Source organism: Protopterus annectens, chromosome 16.part0 (assembly GCF_019279795.1).
Source record: "Protopterus annectens isolate FY-2018-M chromosome 16.part0, PAN1.0, whole genome shotgun sequence".
NCBI lineage: Eukaryota > Metazoa > Chordata > Ceratodontiformes > Protopteridae > Protopterus > Protopterus annectens.
This window is the reverse complement of record NC_056750.1, coordinates 673,771,809-673,787,415: the sequence shown is the minus strand read 5'-3', so window position 1 is coordinate 673,787,415 and position 15,607 is coordinate 673,771,809. Positions and strand designations below refer to the sequence as shown.

At 42.5% G+C, this 15,607-nt stretch overlaps 1 protein-coding gene across 1 annotated transcript in view; it reads right to left on the bottom strand.

Annotated features, from left to right (window-relative positions):
- Positions 1-15,607, bottom strand: part of EHMT1 (euchromatic histone lysine methyltransferase 1) — a 1,716,251-nt gene that overhangs the window by 1,517,788 nt on the left and 182,856 nt on the right. Inside the window, exon 4 of the mRNA XM_044058169.1 lies at positions 7,725-7,861. Coding sequence (XP_043914104.1) covers positions 7,725-7,861 — 137 coding nt within the window. The remainder of the gene's footprint in view (positions 1-7,724; positions 7,862-15,607) is intronic.

Sequence of the window (15,607 nt, the reverse complement as noted above, 5' to 3'; positions counted from 1 at the left end):
CCTGCAAAATGCAATGACTGGAGCTAGGCGCTTTGTGAATACCCTGGGCGAAGTAGATAGGCCAAAGGGAAGTGCAGACAACTGACAGTGCATGTAGCCTGCTCTAAAGCGTAGGCATTTCCTGCAAGATTCATTTATTGGAATGTGCAGGTAAGCTTCCTTCAAGTCTAAGGTTGCCAACCAGGCATCTTTGCCTAGCATAGGAAGCAGCTGATTAAGTGTTAGCATTTTGAATTTTGGGATTACCAAAAAGGCGTTTAGAATAGAGAGATCCAGGATAGGACAGCAGGAGCTGTCTTTTCTGGGTACCAGGAAAAGTTGAGTAAAAACCTTGTCTCCTTTCTTCTGCTGGGACAGGCTGAATAGCCCTGATACTTACAAGAGGGAGAACCTCCTGTTGAGGCTCTGCCAGCTGATTTGGGGGTAGGTCTGGCCAACCGTTTGGGGTTGGTAAGGTGTGGAAGTGGAATCTGTATCCTTGGGAAACTATATTTAAAACCCAATTATCCTGGCTAATGAGTTCCCAGTTTTTTGCATGCAGGGCGATCTTTCCCACTACGGAAGCAGGCAGATGAACAGGGCTTGGAAGGTTTAAGGTTAAGTCATTGTGACAGTTTTCCATAGGGGGTGTCTTACTACTTCCAGCTTTGGAAGTGGAAGCCCCCCCACTGCTTAGGCCTGTGAGTAGCTTGAGACTGTAGCCTAGGTGGTCTGCTGTTCCTGGGTTTGGCTTGAGAAGGCCTGAAGAGAAAGGAAAGGACCAATTCTTAGAAGGCCAATGCCTACTGAATCTGGGAGGCTGTACTTGCAGGAAATCTTTAACAGTTTGCATAGATTTGGCTTTCTCCTCCATCTTTTTAAGGACGACTTCTGCTTTGTTGCCAAACAGGTGGTCTTGGTTTAAGGGAGCATCCAGTAATTTAACTTTAACATGATCTGGCAAATGTTGCTCCTTAAACCACGCATGCCTTCGAAGAACAGACCCAGTGACAGCAGCCCTGGAAGATGGTTCTAAAGAGTCAAAACCACATTGCAAAGTATGTTTACCAACTTGTTCAGCAGAATGCATTAAATCCTGTAATTCTTTATTTACAGCACAGTCAGGAATCAACATCATTTTCTGTTTAAGTAGTCCCATAATATGCTGCTATTTTAACATATGAAACTGGCAGTTTAAGGCCCTAAAGGCCAAAGTAGCAAGAAGTGTATACCTTCTTACCCTATCTGTCCAAGGCCCTGGAGTATCTATCAGAGGGTGTAGGGATTTTGGCAGTAGTAGCTTTAATGCCTTTAGGTCCCTGGGAAATGGTTTCTGGGTCCGCAGTAGATTTCTTGAAGAGAAACTTGTGAGAGTCAGGTACTCTGTAATACTGGTCAGTTTCCTGTGAGCTGGAGGTAAAATGTCTGGGGCCAGGCTAGATTCCAAGGCATCATCTACAATGTCCAGGACAGGAGGGATAGCTAAAGGCCTGTGTTGAGGTAGGAGTAAGAATTCCTTAAAACTCTTTTTGGAGTGAGAGTAATCCTGGCTTTCCCAGTGGAAATGTTCCCTAAGAGCATGCAAGGTTTCACCAAAAGAAAAATCCTTTGGAGGGGAAGCAGGGGGACTGGAGTCCTTTGCATCGGAATCCTCATAGGTAGATAAGGGGAAATCCTGTAATCAGAAGAAACAAATTTCAGAATCCTGATCAGAAGAATCAGAAGGAAAATCAGTTCTAGGTCTCTTAGAGGGAAAAGGCTGGCTTCCCCTAATTAAAGAAATAAGGTCTTCAGCCATTATTTGTTTTTTTTAGGTATATGGGCCTGACCATGCGGTTTGGATGTTGGTTTTCTAGGCATGGGTTGAGTTTTAGGCCTTGAAAAAGCAGATGGCATCGGTTTGAAATGCAAGTCCTTAAGCATGAATACACCCCTCAGAAGTCGGTGCCTCACAGCGGCTCCAGACCCATCCAAGGTAAAGACATCTGCAGGTTCCATGGTCGAAGAAGCAACTCGCGGTATACCAGACTCCAAATGGGACTCAGTAGAGGCCTGCAAATCTGAAGTAGCGGGTATCAAGGGCTGCGAAAACACATGAGTACCGGCAAATTGGCAACTAGCTTAACGGAAGCGTCGTCGGCAGCTTTGGACCTATGCGGTCTGTCTCTGTCTTTATCTTTATGTTTTTCCGTAATGTTGGTAGTCGGATGGCATACTGAAGCCATTTCAGGATAATTAGAGTACCAAAATAGTTTGATGCAAAAATGAACAGACGAGGAATAGTTCAAGGATTGAATAAAGCACAAAACAGACAGCGAGGGACGTCGTGGTCTGGGCCCAAGGAATGCAGTACGAATGAAAATCTTTGAGGTATTTGCTTTCCACAGGTAATACAATTGTTAACTGTTACTGACATCGGTTTAGAGCAAGAAAAAGGATCCCCAATGGGGTACTTAGCTATTTTGAAGACCTCGGTTCTGAAACTCAAAAACGAAAGTTTCAGGAGTCGGCCGACTGGCACTTGCGAACTGCTTCTGTTTCGGGCACCGCACAAGACAGACTGACGTAATGATGTCAGCTGCATGCTTTATACCCCTGACGACCTGACGTCATGGAAGGAGAGAGAGCATCCAATGCAGGAGCAAAGACTGTGATAATCACGCCGGCTGAGGGCTACCTGCAAGCAAATAACCCAAATGTAATGACTGCAACAGTGAAACACAAAGAACATCTATATTTGACCTTGTTTACTCTCTCCATTTGGGCTACCTAACTATCTCACTCTAAGTGTACTTTCTTCTCAACTTTTTCTCTCATCTCTCCCTTTTTTTCTCTTCTAGGACCAAAGGCCCTCTGGACACCAAACAATTCCAAGTTCACAGTCTGCCCAGCTAAGACACCAACACACTAAGGTATGGTAGCACCTCTGACCTACTTAAAATAACTTCATTTCCTCAGTTTATGTGCTTTAGCCAAAGACCTATTATTTACTGTATTGTTAGCAATTAGTGACTCCTCCACACATCACCGCAGCGTACTTCATCTGCTTTCACCTGTGCTTTATCATTTATGTCTAGTAATTGCCTTTTTTTTTTAGGGTAGTGGAAACCCTACATACTTAGATCAGTACCGTCCTGTCCTGAAATCTGCAAAACCTGTAGTCTGTCCTCTACTCAGCTGCTTACTTATTTCATGCATGCACGCAACTTACCCTTCACCTTCTCATCAACCCCTCTGCTCCTTGCTTTTTCATGCAACCTTTCCAGTTAGTTTAAAAAAGGCTTACTCCTGGCTCTAAAGTTTCTAACGTACCGATTGCTTTTATGTATGGCTGAATATCACTAAGATGCTTCAACCCGCTCTATTCCCCTTCGCTGCTCACAGGCTCACTCTGCTCTCATGCTCTACCCTACCCCCAATCCCACCCACCCCCACTTTCATTTGATTTATAGTCTATCCCCTTTGTCCAATCCTCCTTCCACATCCTAACTTCCTCCATCGTCCAATCTACCATCCCTTCCTGCATACCTTCTAACATCTCACTATTATAGACTATGTTCTCAGCTCCCAAACTCTGCTCTTACATTACTTCTATTTTAGAACCTACCCACAGTTTCTAAGCCTGCCATATCATGCTTGTCAACACACATTTCTCATACAGCTTTCTACTTATTAGCTTTACCACACCCATTCTAACCTCCTATGCACCTCTTATCAATGCATTCTCCCAAACACTCCACCTATTATATATCCTGTAGCAACTCACTCTGCCATCCATTCCTTCCCTTTAGCCCCATCTCTATCAATTGAACTCTACCTTACATTAAATTAAGCTATTCCCTCTACCAACACTCCCCCTCAAAACTAAAATCTACCTAAACCACCACTTTAGTCCCTTCAGACTAATCCTTTCAAATCTACTACTATCAGATGATAGACAGCCTAACCCCCAGCTTCTGTCCCTAGACCTCAGACCACCAAAACATTACCCATACTACTTCTTTACAGACTACAATATCCACACCCACCAAACATCTATCTTTTCTCTCAATGAACATTCAAAGTCTCATGAACAAAATCTCTCCCTTTCATGCTTGGATGTCCTTACACACTCCTAACATTTTATGCCCCTCAGAAAGTTTTATGCCCCTCGGAAAGTTAGCTTAAGCCGCATATATCCAGTAATGAAATACTTCCGCCAGGTTAATAATATCCTTTGGCATGACAGGCTCTAGGAGGAGGAGGAGGTGTAGCTATTCTTTACTCAAACCAACTTACCCATCACCATCTCCCAGTCCCTGCTCCTGACTTTCATCCAGCCAAAATTCTCAGTGCCAACTGCCAATTAAACACTCATAAGAAATAAGCTATAGCATCCATTTACATCCCCCAGGTAACATCCCAGTTCTAGAACTCTCTCTCCCCTGGACCTATCAAACCATCACTTATGAAACTACTGTCTTGGGTGATGTAAACATCAACTGGAACACCCTAGACTCTGACTCCCCCAACTCCGCCATTAACCTTTTTAGATTCTCCCAGCTAATCCCTAATCCTACTCTTATACACACCAACTGTGCCTCCACACGACACTGGTTCCTCACCTCCAACCCTAATTTCTATCAAAATGCCTCTACCCTTCTTGATAGCCTTAGTGATCACCATCCCACCTCCATTACAAGACACTCTCCTCAACTTCAAAAAACCCCAACAATACAAAAACTGCAGCAAACTCTCAACTTTTAATTCTGATACTTTCAACCACCTGCTCTATTCAATTAATTGGTCCTTCCTTCAGAATCCCCCCCCCCCCCCACCTTGTGGAAGCTGTCCTGGCTTTTAATAACATCTTTCTTGACACGCTTAACTCCCTGGCCCCCATCAGAAAAATTTAGGACCAAGTCTCACTTTGCCTCATGGCTAAGACTTACCACCAGAGCTCTTCACAACAGGAATAGTGCATGGAAAAAAATGGCAACAATCCAAATCTTCCAATGATCTCCAAACCTACAGAGAGCATTGTAACTTGACTAAAATAGGTTATTTTAGACAAAATTTTCTACAACCAACTTGATAATCCTCACCTTAACCCCCAAAATTTCCAGAAATCTGTTAATAAGCTACTACATTCCTGGCTGCCAATCACCCCCAAACCCCTGCCTTAACAGCTCTTCACATATTTTGCTACATTTCTTTATTCCATCTTTGATTCTATCCACAACTTTACCAAAAATGATATCACAGACACCACAACCCCAGCACTATCCATTCTACCACCTTTTCTCTTAAACCTGTCCCTACAACCTATGTCAAAGTCCCTACTCTCCAAAGTTAAAACATGTTCACCATCAGTTGAAAACTTAACTCCACACTTCCTAAAAATTGCTAACTTTATAGCGTTCCCCATTTCCATATTACTCAATAGATCCATTAAGGAAAAATCTGTGCCCAATATCTGGAAAAAAATTGTGCGTCATTCCCTTACATAAAGGCAGAAATGCAACTGACACCTCAAACTTCAGACCAATTGCTATCCTATCTCCCCTATCTAAAATTCTAGAAAAATGCATCCACAAAACAGCTCCTCAATATTCTCCAAGAAAACCTTACTCCCAACACATCATGGTTTTCACCTGAAACATAGTACTGCTACTGCTCTGACATCCTTTATAAATACCATTGTAAAATCCAGTGACAATAAGTTTCTTGATTTATCCATAGTCTTAGACACTGTTTCCCCACAGACTACTTCGATCCAAACTAGGTTCACTAAACTTCTCTAACTTTGCACTACCGTGGTTCTCCAGTCAACTCTTCCAACAGATTCCAGGCAATGAAATGGCAGTCTAAATTCTTACCCTTCCTACAAGTACAAACTGGGGTGACCCAAGGCTCCATCCTTACACCCCTACTTTTTAACATCTTCATTAATAGCCTTCACTCTTCTTGTCCACTTTCTAATGTTTTTCAATATGCTGATTCAACAATTTCCTGCTCTGATGACATCACACACCTTAATACCCTGACCCAAGAGGGTCTCCACCACGTCAAAAGATGGCTTACCTCCAACCAACTCCTACTGAACCCCACGAAAACCAAACTTCTCCTATTCCTACCTACAACTCTCCATCATAAAACTACATTTTCTGTCTCCTCCCTTAACAGAACAATCTGTACCGAACCTCACACTAAACTACTAGGTGTTATCGATTAGCAACTTAAGTTCAATCTCCACACACAGCAATGTATTTAAGGAAAAAAAACTCATCATAAACTTGGTCTGTTATACTGACAAAAACTTCCTCACCAATTCGTTCAGACTCTCTCTTTTATAAGCCTTCCTACTCCCCACACAATACGAGGCCCCTACACTGACAATCCTCCAATCTAATCTTATGACTAAATTAGAACTTAACTGCAACAAAACTGCAAGATTTGCCTCCAAACAACCTCATCACAGTCATCACTGCATACCTCTAAAAAAACCTGCCATGGCTAGAATTTTATCACCAAATTCTACTTCCCCAGCTTCTCATGGCTCATTTGATCTTACATGAACCATAATCCTGCCCCTCTCTCAACTCTCATCCAACCCTACAACCTCAACTGTCCCCTACGTAGCTCTCAACACCTACTACAAGTTTATAAGCCCTTTGCAAATATTAGCAAACTCCTCTACAGCTACTCAGTAGCTCATACTTGGAATAAATTACCACTAAATGTTAGGTCTATTATCAACCCAAATAGCACTAAAAGACAGCCTTCGTAAATCATGGTCATGCTTCTAGAATGACCCAACAATCACTATCAACCATCATTCTGATGTCCTCTTAGCTCCTAATTTCTGTAGTTCTTTTCACTGACTTATTGGAGTTATCCTCCTGCATATGCTCTACACATAAAATTTCTGTTTCTCATTTAACCTTTTTTCCCCTCACCTTTTCGCTCCCCATCTATGTTTGCAATCTGTACTCACTCTACATCTCCTACATATTCTACATTATGCTGTTTTTTTTTCTGGACAGATTTTACTTTTATTATATTTTTTTGTACTGTTCATGCTTTAATTTGATACATTAACTCCTGTTCACCTGTAAAAGTATACCATGTTAGTTGTTTATTAACTGCTATATTAATCTTGTGTCACTTGCATCTACTTTATCTTAACGGTCTGCCTTGTATTTCTGTCTTGTAACTACTGACCACATTTTACTGCTGGTTTCACATACTATTGGAGGTGTTGTCCTCAGATCTCTGCTGAAAAAGGGCATCTGCCCAGTCAGACCAACCCAATTTACAAATGTCAAAAAAAATAAATTAATTCTGATTCTAACAGTACACCTACCTCCACAGGGTATCACTCCATCAGGTCAAGCAGACTATCTGTACTCCAGGAAGGATGAGTAAAAGCAGGGACCCCCCCCCTCACTGCCACCCCTCCATGGCCTGCTCCTCCAGTATCCCATTTCTACTCTATGCTGGGCAGTATGGATCCTAGTCTTCTTTTTCTATTTTTGTCCTACACAGCTGTCTGCAAACAGTGAGCTAACCTATGCCATACTGCACACTTGCACTCCAAACCACAATGCATGCTCAGCAGAATTAAAGGATTTAAATAAATGTAAACTTCTGGAAAAAAAAAAAACTAAATATAAATGACCAGGTATATAAACAAATTACAATACAACTTTAGTATAGAACCAGTTAAACGACACTGTTCCATTTAATAGAAAAAAGCTTCTTACCTTTGACACTAAAGGGGGCTGCGTCATAGTCCTAAACATTTCAATTACAGTTCGCTGTTTTAAAGCTTTGTTCTTCTTCTTGGGAACAAGACTGTAAATACCCATTTTCCTTTTTTTCCTTCGATAAACTACAGTAACTAAAAGAAAAAAGTGTTAAGCATAAACGCAGCAGAGTACATGTTACTTGATGAAAAAGCAAGCAAACGTGCAACAAAATTGAGGCCAACATATTACAATAGTGAATTTAACAAATACACAACTACTACCCGGTCACTTACTGATGATCTGCAAACTTAGATATGTTAGAGGTTGACTGAAATAAAATTAGTATTTCACTTTTTGTTATCAAGTTAACAAAACGAATGAAACCCAGACAGTTAAGAGCATCTCAGAACACGCAGCATTAAGTGATGTATTCTTTTATTTAAATAGATTAACAACCATTTCAACTCAAAAACAGAAGACTCAAGTGATTTTAGTAAAACCCAAACCTCAGGAAACAAGTACAAACATTTCACAGTCTCTAAAAACGTACAGTTGTGCAAGTTTTAACCTGTTCCAATAGATGCTCAAAAGTCCTCACTGCCTCAATGGCATTTAGTGTTATCAGTCAAGGTAATCCAGTACTAGTCAGCTTTCAAAAAACATCTACTGTTGCAGTTAAGTAGGACTTGGGCAAATGTAGTCAGGTACATCATTCTCAGTGGCAGTTTGGGTAGATTTCTAAAACTTACCATGTCTGGGAGGTAGAATTAAAAGGATCCAGGAAGCCCTGGAAAATGGTCCTAGCAGTCTGCCCTGGACCTTGAAAAATAATCCAGTTTGTAGTGATTTGTAAAGGTATGAACAGAGGACCAGTCTGCTGCCTCCAGAATGCTTCCAGAGTCCACCCCTTTTCAATATGCCATCGAAGAGGTTAATGTCTTAGTCGAGTGAAGCTTAACCTTCCTTGGAAGACAATTACTATGGTGAGAGTAAGAGAAAACAAAAAAAAGGCAGTGGACCACTATCATACAATAGCTTGCTTACAGACAGGTTAACCTTTTTTAGCCCTCATGCAGAAGACAGCACTTCTAAAAGGGTGCTGCTGCGCCAAGGTAGTACCTGAGCTACCAGTATGCATCCGAGGTATGCAGAATCTTTTCTACCTTGTTTTGTGGATCAGGATCGAACACTGGGAGATTGACAGTTTGATTCAAGTTAAATTTAGAAACAACTTTAGAACTGAATGATGAATTAGTGCCTGTCTTTGTGAAAAATCAGACGTTGAGTGTTGGTCCACCATGAGGGCTTGCAGCTCAGACACTCACCTTGAGATATCAGAACAATGATTAAAATCACCCAAGTAATGAACCATTAATCAGCCTGAAAGAGGTAGGTTCAAAATGAGGTACAATTTTTCAAGTACAGTTGTGTACACTTACAATAAATGTAGATGTTCGAGTGCATTCAGTGTTGCAGTCATCACATTTGGCTTATCTGCTTGTAGCAGCCCTCAGTTGGCCTGATCAAAGTCTTGGGTCCTGCGTTGGCTGCTGTCATCTTCCATGAAGTTAGGTAAGTCAGGGGTATAAAGCATGCAGCTGACACCATTACATCAGTTTTTCTTGCCCAGATGTCAGGTGCCCCCTAAAGGGAAGCAATTAAATATAAATATGCAAGGTTACACCTCCAACAAAAAAGCAAAAACACCAAAAAGCTTTTAAGCATAGTAAAAGATAATAGAGATATAAACCAAAAAAGTCAGGGGGCTGGAGGGAGGGCAGCCAGGACTGCAACAGTGAATACACTCGAACATCTACATTTATGATAAGTACACACAACAGTACTATGTTCTTTGCGTTTCACTCTTGCAGTCATCACGTTTGGGTAGATTCCCAAAGCTAAGGATGGGAGGAGGAATTTAGATAGCATTAGGACCAGCTATAAGGCCCTGCAAGACTGCAGTGGCAAAGCCATCTCTGGATTTTGAGAAAATTCGCAAATGGCAATGCTTGGTGAAAGTTTTTTCAGAACTCCAGGTAGCAGCTTCTAGGACGTCCCTGGTAGGGACACCTCTAAGAATGGCTGTAAAAGTAGATGCAGCCCTGGTTGAGTGTGGTCTTATCCCCTGTGGGATAAGTTTGCCATGGTGCTTATAGCACAAATTAATGCAATGGCCTATCCATTTAGAAATGGTTTGCTTTGAAATGGCCTTCCCCTCTGCCCCTGCAGCAAATGCAACCAGCAATTGTTCAGATTTCCTTTGAGGTTTAGTCCTGTCCAAGTAAAATCTAAGTTGTCTGTGCACATCTAAGGAGTGTAGTATCCATTCCCCTTTGCTCTGTGGATTAGAAAAGAAGGTTGAAAAATGAATGGACTGATTAAGAGCCACAGTGGATACCACCTTGGGCATGAGGAGGGGTTGGGCCTGACAGACACCCTGTCCACACGAAAGATGATGAAAGGCTCCACTGCCATAAGTGCCTGTAATTCAGATACCCTTTTTGCTGAAGTGATTGCTAAAAGGAAGGCTGTTTTCCAAGAAAGGAATTTTAACTCTGCACTTGCAGCTGGCTCAAAAGGAGGTCAAGTGAGTTTTTCCAATACAAAGTTAAGGTACCAGGCTGGAGTAGGGGCTCTCCTGGGTGGTCTTAAGTTTTTGGCCCCTCTGAGTAACTGCTTGAGCAGTGGATGAGAGAAGAGGGGTGGTTCTGTGTTGTAATGTGCTGAAATGGCTGAGGCATGAATTCTGATGGAGGAAAAAGAAAGGCCCTTGTGAAGCATCTCAGTTAAGTATTGAAGAATCTGATGTAAACTGGGCACTGCTGTGCCCATCCCTTAAGTTTGGTTCCAGGAACAAAATCTTTTCCATTTTTCAGCATAAGATTTTCTAGTACTAGGCCTCCTTGCCTCCAAAATGACATTCAACACTTATTTACAGAGGGATAGTAACGGAGAGAGCAAGCAATTAGCCAGGCTTCCAGGTTCAGAGTTTGAAGCTGAGGATGCAGAATCTGGGCCTCCTGCTGGGACAAAAGGGTAGGGGTCTGAGGCAGGTGCCATTGTGCCAGCAGTGACACTGCGCAAGAGTGGGCACCAGTGTTGGTGTGGCCAGTCTGGTGCAATCAGTATCGCCCTTGGTTTGTCCTGTTTGATCTTTAGTAGTACTTTGGAGAGGAGAGACAGAGGAAGAAAGGCATACACTGATAGATTTTTCCAGTTGAAGGACAGGGCATCAAATTTCCAAGCTTGTTTGTGGGGAGTCCTTATGCAGAATTTGTCCAATTGGTAGTTCTGGGGGGAGGCAAACAGGTCTATATCTGGGCTCCCCCATTTGTTTATCAATGTGTTGAAAGTCTTTGGTTGCAGTTTCCACTCGTGTGGGTCCATGAGTTTTCTGCTTAGTTCATCTGCCAGTGTATTTAGCTTTACTGGCAGGAATTGAGCCTGTAAATACACTTGGTAGCTCAAGGCTGTGTTCCACAGAGCCATGGCTAGTCTGCAGAGAGGGTATGAATGGGTCCCCCCTGCTTGTTTACATACCACATAACAGTGGTGTTGTCCATCCTTGCCATTAATTGTCCTGGAAGAATGTGGTCCTTGAAGGCTGTCAGAGCATTCTGTACAGCTAACATTTCTTTTTGATTGATATGCAGGTGCATTTGACTTGGGTTCCATTTGCCCTGAAAGCATGTCCCTGCCAGGTGAGCACCCATGTGTAACCTGATGAGTCTGTTAGGGTTTGGGCAGCAGGGGGTAGAGTGAATGGTAGGCCCTTATTTTGGTGGCAGGTCTCTGCCCACCAAAGGAACTCTAACTGTAGGCAAGGTATGAGAGGAATCATTGCTTCTAGATCCTGGGAATGTTGACACCATAGGCTTTTTAGATACCACTGTAGTTTCATCATATGCAGTCTTGCATATGGAATTAGGAGAATGCACGAAGCCATGAACCCCAAGGCTTGCAGTATTTGCCTTGCAGATAGCAGGGATTTTATGGCCATTAGTTTGAAGTAAGCTGTCAAATTAATTTGTTTCTCTGGCGTGAGGAAAGCTATCTGGGACGTTGTGTTCAAGCTTCCTCCCAGGAATATTTGTTGACAGGGTACAAGATGCAATTTCTTTTTGTTTATGGTGTACCCCAGACAAGTTAGCATTTTGTGTACAAATGCCAGATGATTCAAAAGTATGTCCTGGCTTTCTGCCTGAATTAGACAATCGTCCAGGTATGGGTATATTTGAATACTTCTTTGCCTGCAAAATGCTACGACTGGAGCTAGGCACTCTGTGAATACCCTGAACGCAGTAGATAAGCCAAAGGGCAATGCAGAGAACTGATAGTGCAGGAACATTACTTTGAAGCATAGGTATCGTCTGCAAGATTCCCTGATTGGGATGTGCAGATAAGCTAACTTTAAATCCAGTGTTGATAACCAGGCACCCTTGCCTAGCATAGAAAGTAACTGGTAGAGAGTTAGCATCATGAATTTTGGGACCACCAAAAAAGTGTTTAGGATAGAAAGGTCCATGATAGGATGGCATGACTTGTCTTTCCTGGGTAGTAGGAAAAGTCTCGAATAGAAACCTTGTCCCTTTTCCTATTCTGGTACAGTTTTAATAGCCCTTATGTTTTTGAGAGAGAGTACTTGGCTTTGAGCCTCTGCCCACTGATTTGGAGATAGATCTGATCAACCATTTGGGGCTGGTAACGTGTGGAACTGAAATCTGTATCCTTGGGAAACTATATTTAAAACCCATTTGTCCTGTGTAATTAGTTCCCAGTTTTTTGTCTACAGAGCAATCTTTCCCCCCTAAAGGAGCAGTCAGTTGAGAAGGGCTTGGAAGTTTTAAAGTTAAGTCATTGAGACAGTTTACTATAGAGGGAGTCTTACTACTCCCTGATTTGGAAGTGGGAGCCCCCCACTGCTTAGTCATGTGCGTACCTTGGGATTAAAGCCTGGGTGTTCTGCTGGTTCTGGGTTTGGACTGAGAAGGCCTGGAAGAGGCAGGAAAGGACCAATTCTTAGATGGCGAATGCGTACTAAATCTTGGAGGCTGTACCTGTAGGAAATCTTAAACAATTTGCATATATTTAGCTTTTTCCTCCATCTTCTTCAGTACTACTACTGCTTTTTTGCCAAAGAGCAATCCAGATTTAAGGGAGCATCCAGCAATTTAGCTTTAACATGATCTGGCAAAGATTGCTCCTTAAGCCAAGCATGCCTTCTAAATACAGACCCAGCGACACCATCCCTGCAAGATGCCTCTAGTGAATCAAAACCACATTGCAAAGTATGTTTTCCAACTTGTTCAGCAGAATGCAGTCAGCACAGTCAGGAATCAACATAATTTTCTATTTAAGCAATCCAATAATATGCTGCTGATACTTTAACATATGAAACTGGCAGCTTAAGGCCCTAATGGCGAAGGTTGCTGAAGTGTATACCTTCTTACCCCATCTATCCAGCACCCTGGAATCTCTATCAGAGGGGGTAGGATTTTTGGCAGTACTAGCCTTAATGCCCTTGGGCCCCTGTAAAATGGTCTAAGGATCCGCAGCAGGATTTTTAAAAAGGAACTTGCGAGAGTCAGCAACCCTGTAATATCTGTCAGGTTTTCTGGGAGCAGGAGGTAAAGAATCAGGGGCCAAGCTAGATTCCGAAAAGCCATCAACAATGTCCAGTACAGGGGGGATAGCTAAAGGCCTGTGTTGGGGCAGGAGTAAGAAATACCTAAGCCTCTTTACAATCAGAGTAATCCTGGCTTTTCCAGTGGAAATGCTCCCTAAGAGTATGTAAATTTTCACCAAAAGAGAAATCCTCTGGAGGGAAAGCAGAGGGAATAGAGTCCTCTTCATTAGAATCCTATTAGGTAGATAAGGGTAAATCCTGGTCAGAGGAAACAGAAATTTCAGAATCCTGATCAGAAGTATCATAAGCAAATTCAGTCCTAGGTCTCTTAGAGGGGGAAGGTTGGCTTCCCCTGATTAAAGTAATAAGGTCTTCAGCCATTCTTATAATTTGTTTTTTAGGCATTGAGGCCTGACCATGCTGTCTGGGCATCATTTTTTTAGGCATGGATCAAGTTTTAGGCCTTGAAGAAGAAGACGTAAGTTTAACATGCAAGTCAGTAGGCCTGGATACACCCTCAGAAGCCGGTGTCTGCACAGCAGCTCTGGACCCATCCAAGGTAGAGAAATCCGCAGGTTCCACATTTGAAGCATCTCATGGCATACCGGACTCCGAATGGGTCTCAGTAGAGGTCTGCGAATCTGAAGTAGCGGGTATCAGCTGCTGCGAAAGCGCCTCACTGAGTACCAGTGAAATGGTGACTAGCTTAGAAGCGTCGTCGGCAGCTTTGGACCTAGGTGGTCTGTCTCTGTCTATCTTTCCGTTTTTTCTGAATGTCGGTAGTCGGACTGCTTACCGAAGACCTATCTGGGGTAACTGAACAGGGTACCAAAATATTCAGAAGTGTAAATATACAGACAATGAATAGTTCACTGTTTAAATAAGGCACAAGACCAACAGCAAAGTACGTCATGGTCAGGGCCTAAGCAAGGAATACAGTACGAATGAAAATCTGAGGTATTTGCTTTTCACAAAAAACAAAATTATTGACTTTTACTGACATCGGATTAGAGCAAGAAAAAGTTTCCCCAACCTGGTACTTGGCTTTAGTTGAAGACTTCGGTACTGAAACTCAAAAATGAAAATTTCAGTAGTCAGCCAGCACTTGCCACCTGCTTATGCTTCGGGCACTGCACAGCAAGAAAGACTGATGTAATGGCGACGGCTGCATGCTTTACACCCCTGACTACCTGATGTCATGGAAGAAGATGAGACAGCAACCGACGCAGGACCCAAGACTTTGATAATCAAGCCGACAGAGCTACTGCAAGCAGATACCCCAAATGTGACGACGCAACAGTGAAATATGAAGAACATCAAAGCTGAGATCCCAGGGAAGAGGAATTTGATTTTTGAGGGAGTTGATCGTGCAACACTCCTTTCATAAACTGACCACAAAAAGACAAAACAATGGGCAAACCATCTGAGATGGCCACAAGATTAACTTCTAAAGAACCATTTGACAAGCTCCAACTAGTGAACACAAATTTTTCAAAAACGGTAGTAATCAAAACCCTTTTCAAATCGCTTATTAGCTACACACTGCCTAGAAAAAGTACAGTTGTGTACACTTGCCATAAATGTAGATGTTCGAGTGTATTCACTTTTGCAGTCATCACATTTAGGTTATCTGCTTGCAGTGGCCCTCAGTCAGCCTGATTAACAAAGTCTTGGGTCCTACATCGGTTGCGGACTCTTCTTCCATGACATCAGGTCTTCAGGGGTATAAAATATGCAGCCGACGTCATTACATCAGTTTTTCTTGCCCCAGATGTCAGGTGCCCCCCTAATGGGAAGCAATTAAATCTAAAAATATACAATGTTATACCTTCAACAAAAAAGCAAACATACCAAAACTCTTTTAAGCATTGAAAAGATAAGAGGTATAGCCAAAACAAGTCAGGGAGTTGGGAGGGAAGGTAACCAGAACTGCAACAGTGAAAACACTATAACATCTACATTTATGTTAAGTGTACACAACTGTATTACGTTCTTCGTATTTCACTGTTGCAGTCATCATATTTGGGTAGATTTCCAAAGCTAAGAATGGGAGGAGGAATTTAGATAGCATTAGGACCAGCTATAAGGCCCTGCAAAAAGTACAGCTGTACACACTTACCATAAATGTAGATGTTTGATGTTGAGTGTATTCACTGTTACAGTCATTACCATTTGGGGTAATCTGCTGGCAGGTTGCCCTCAATCGGCCTGAATTCCAAAGCCCTTGTCCTGCGTCGGCCGCCATCCTCTCCTCCATGATGTCAGGTCGCCA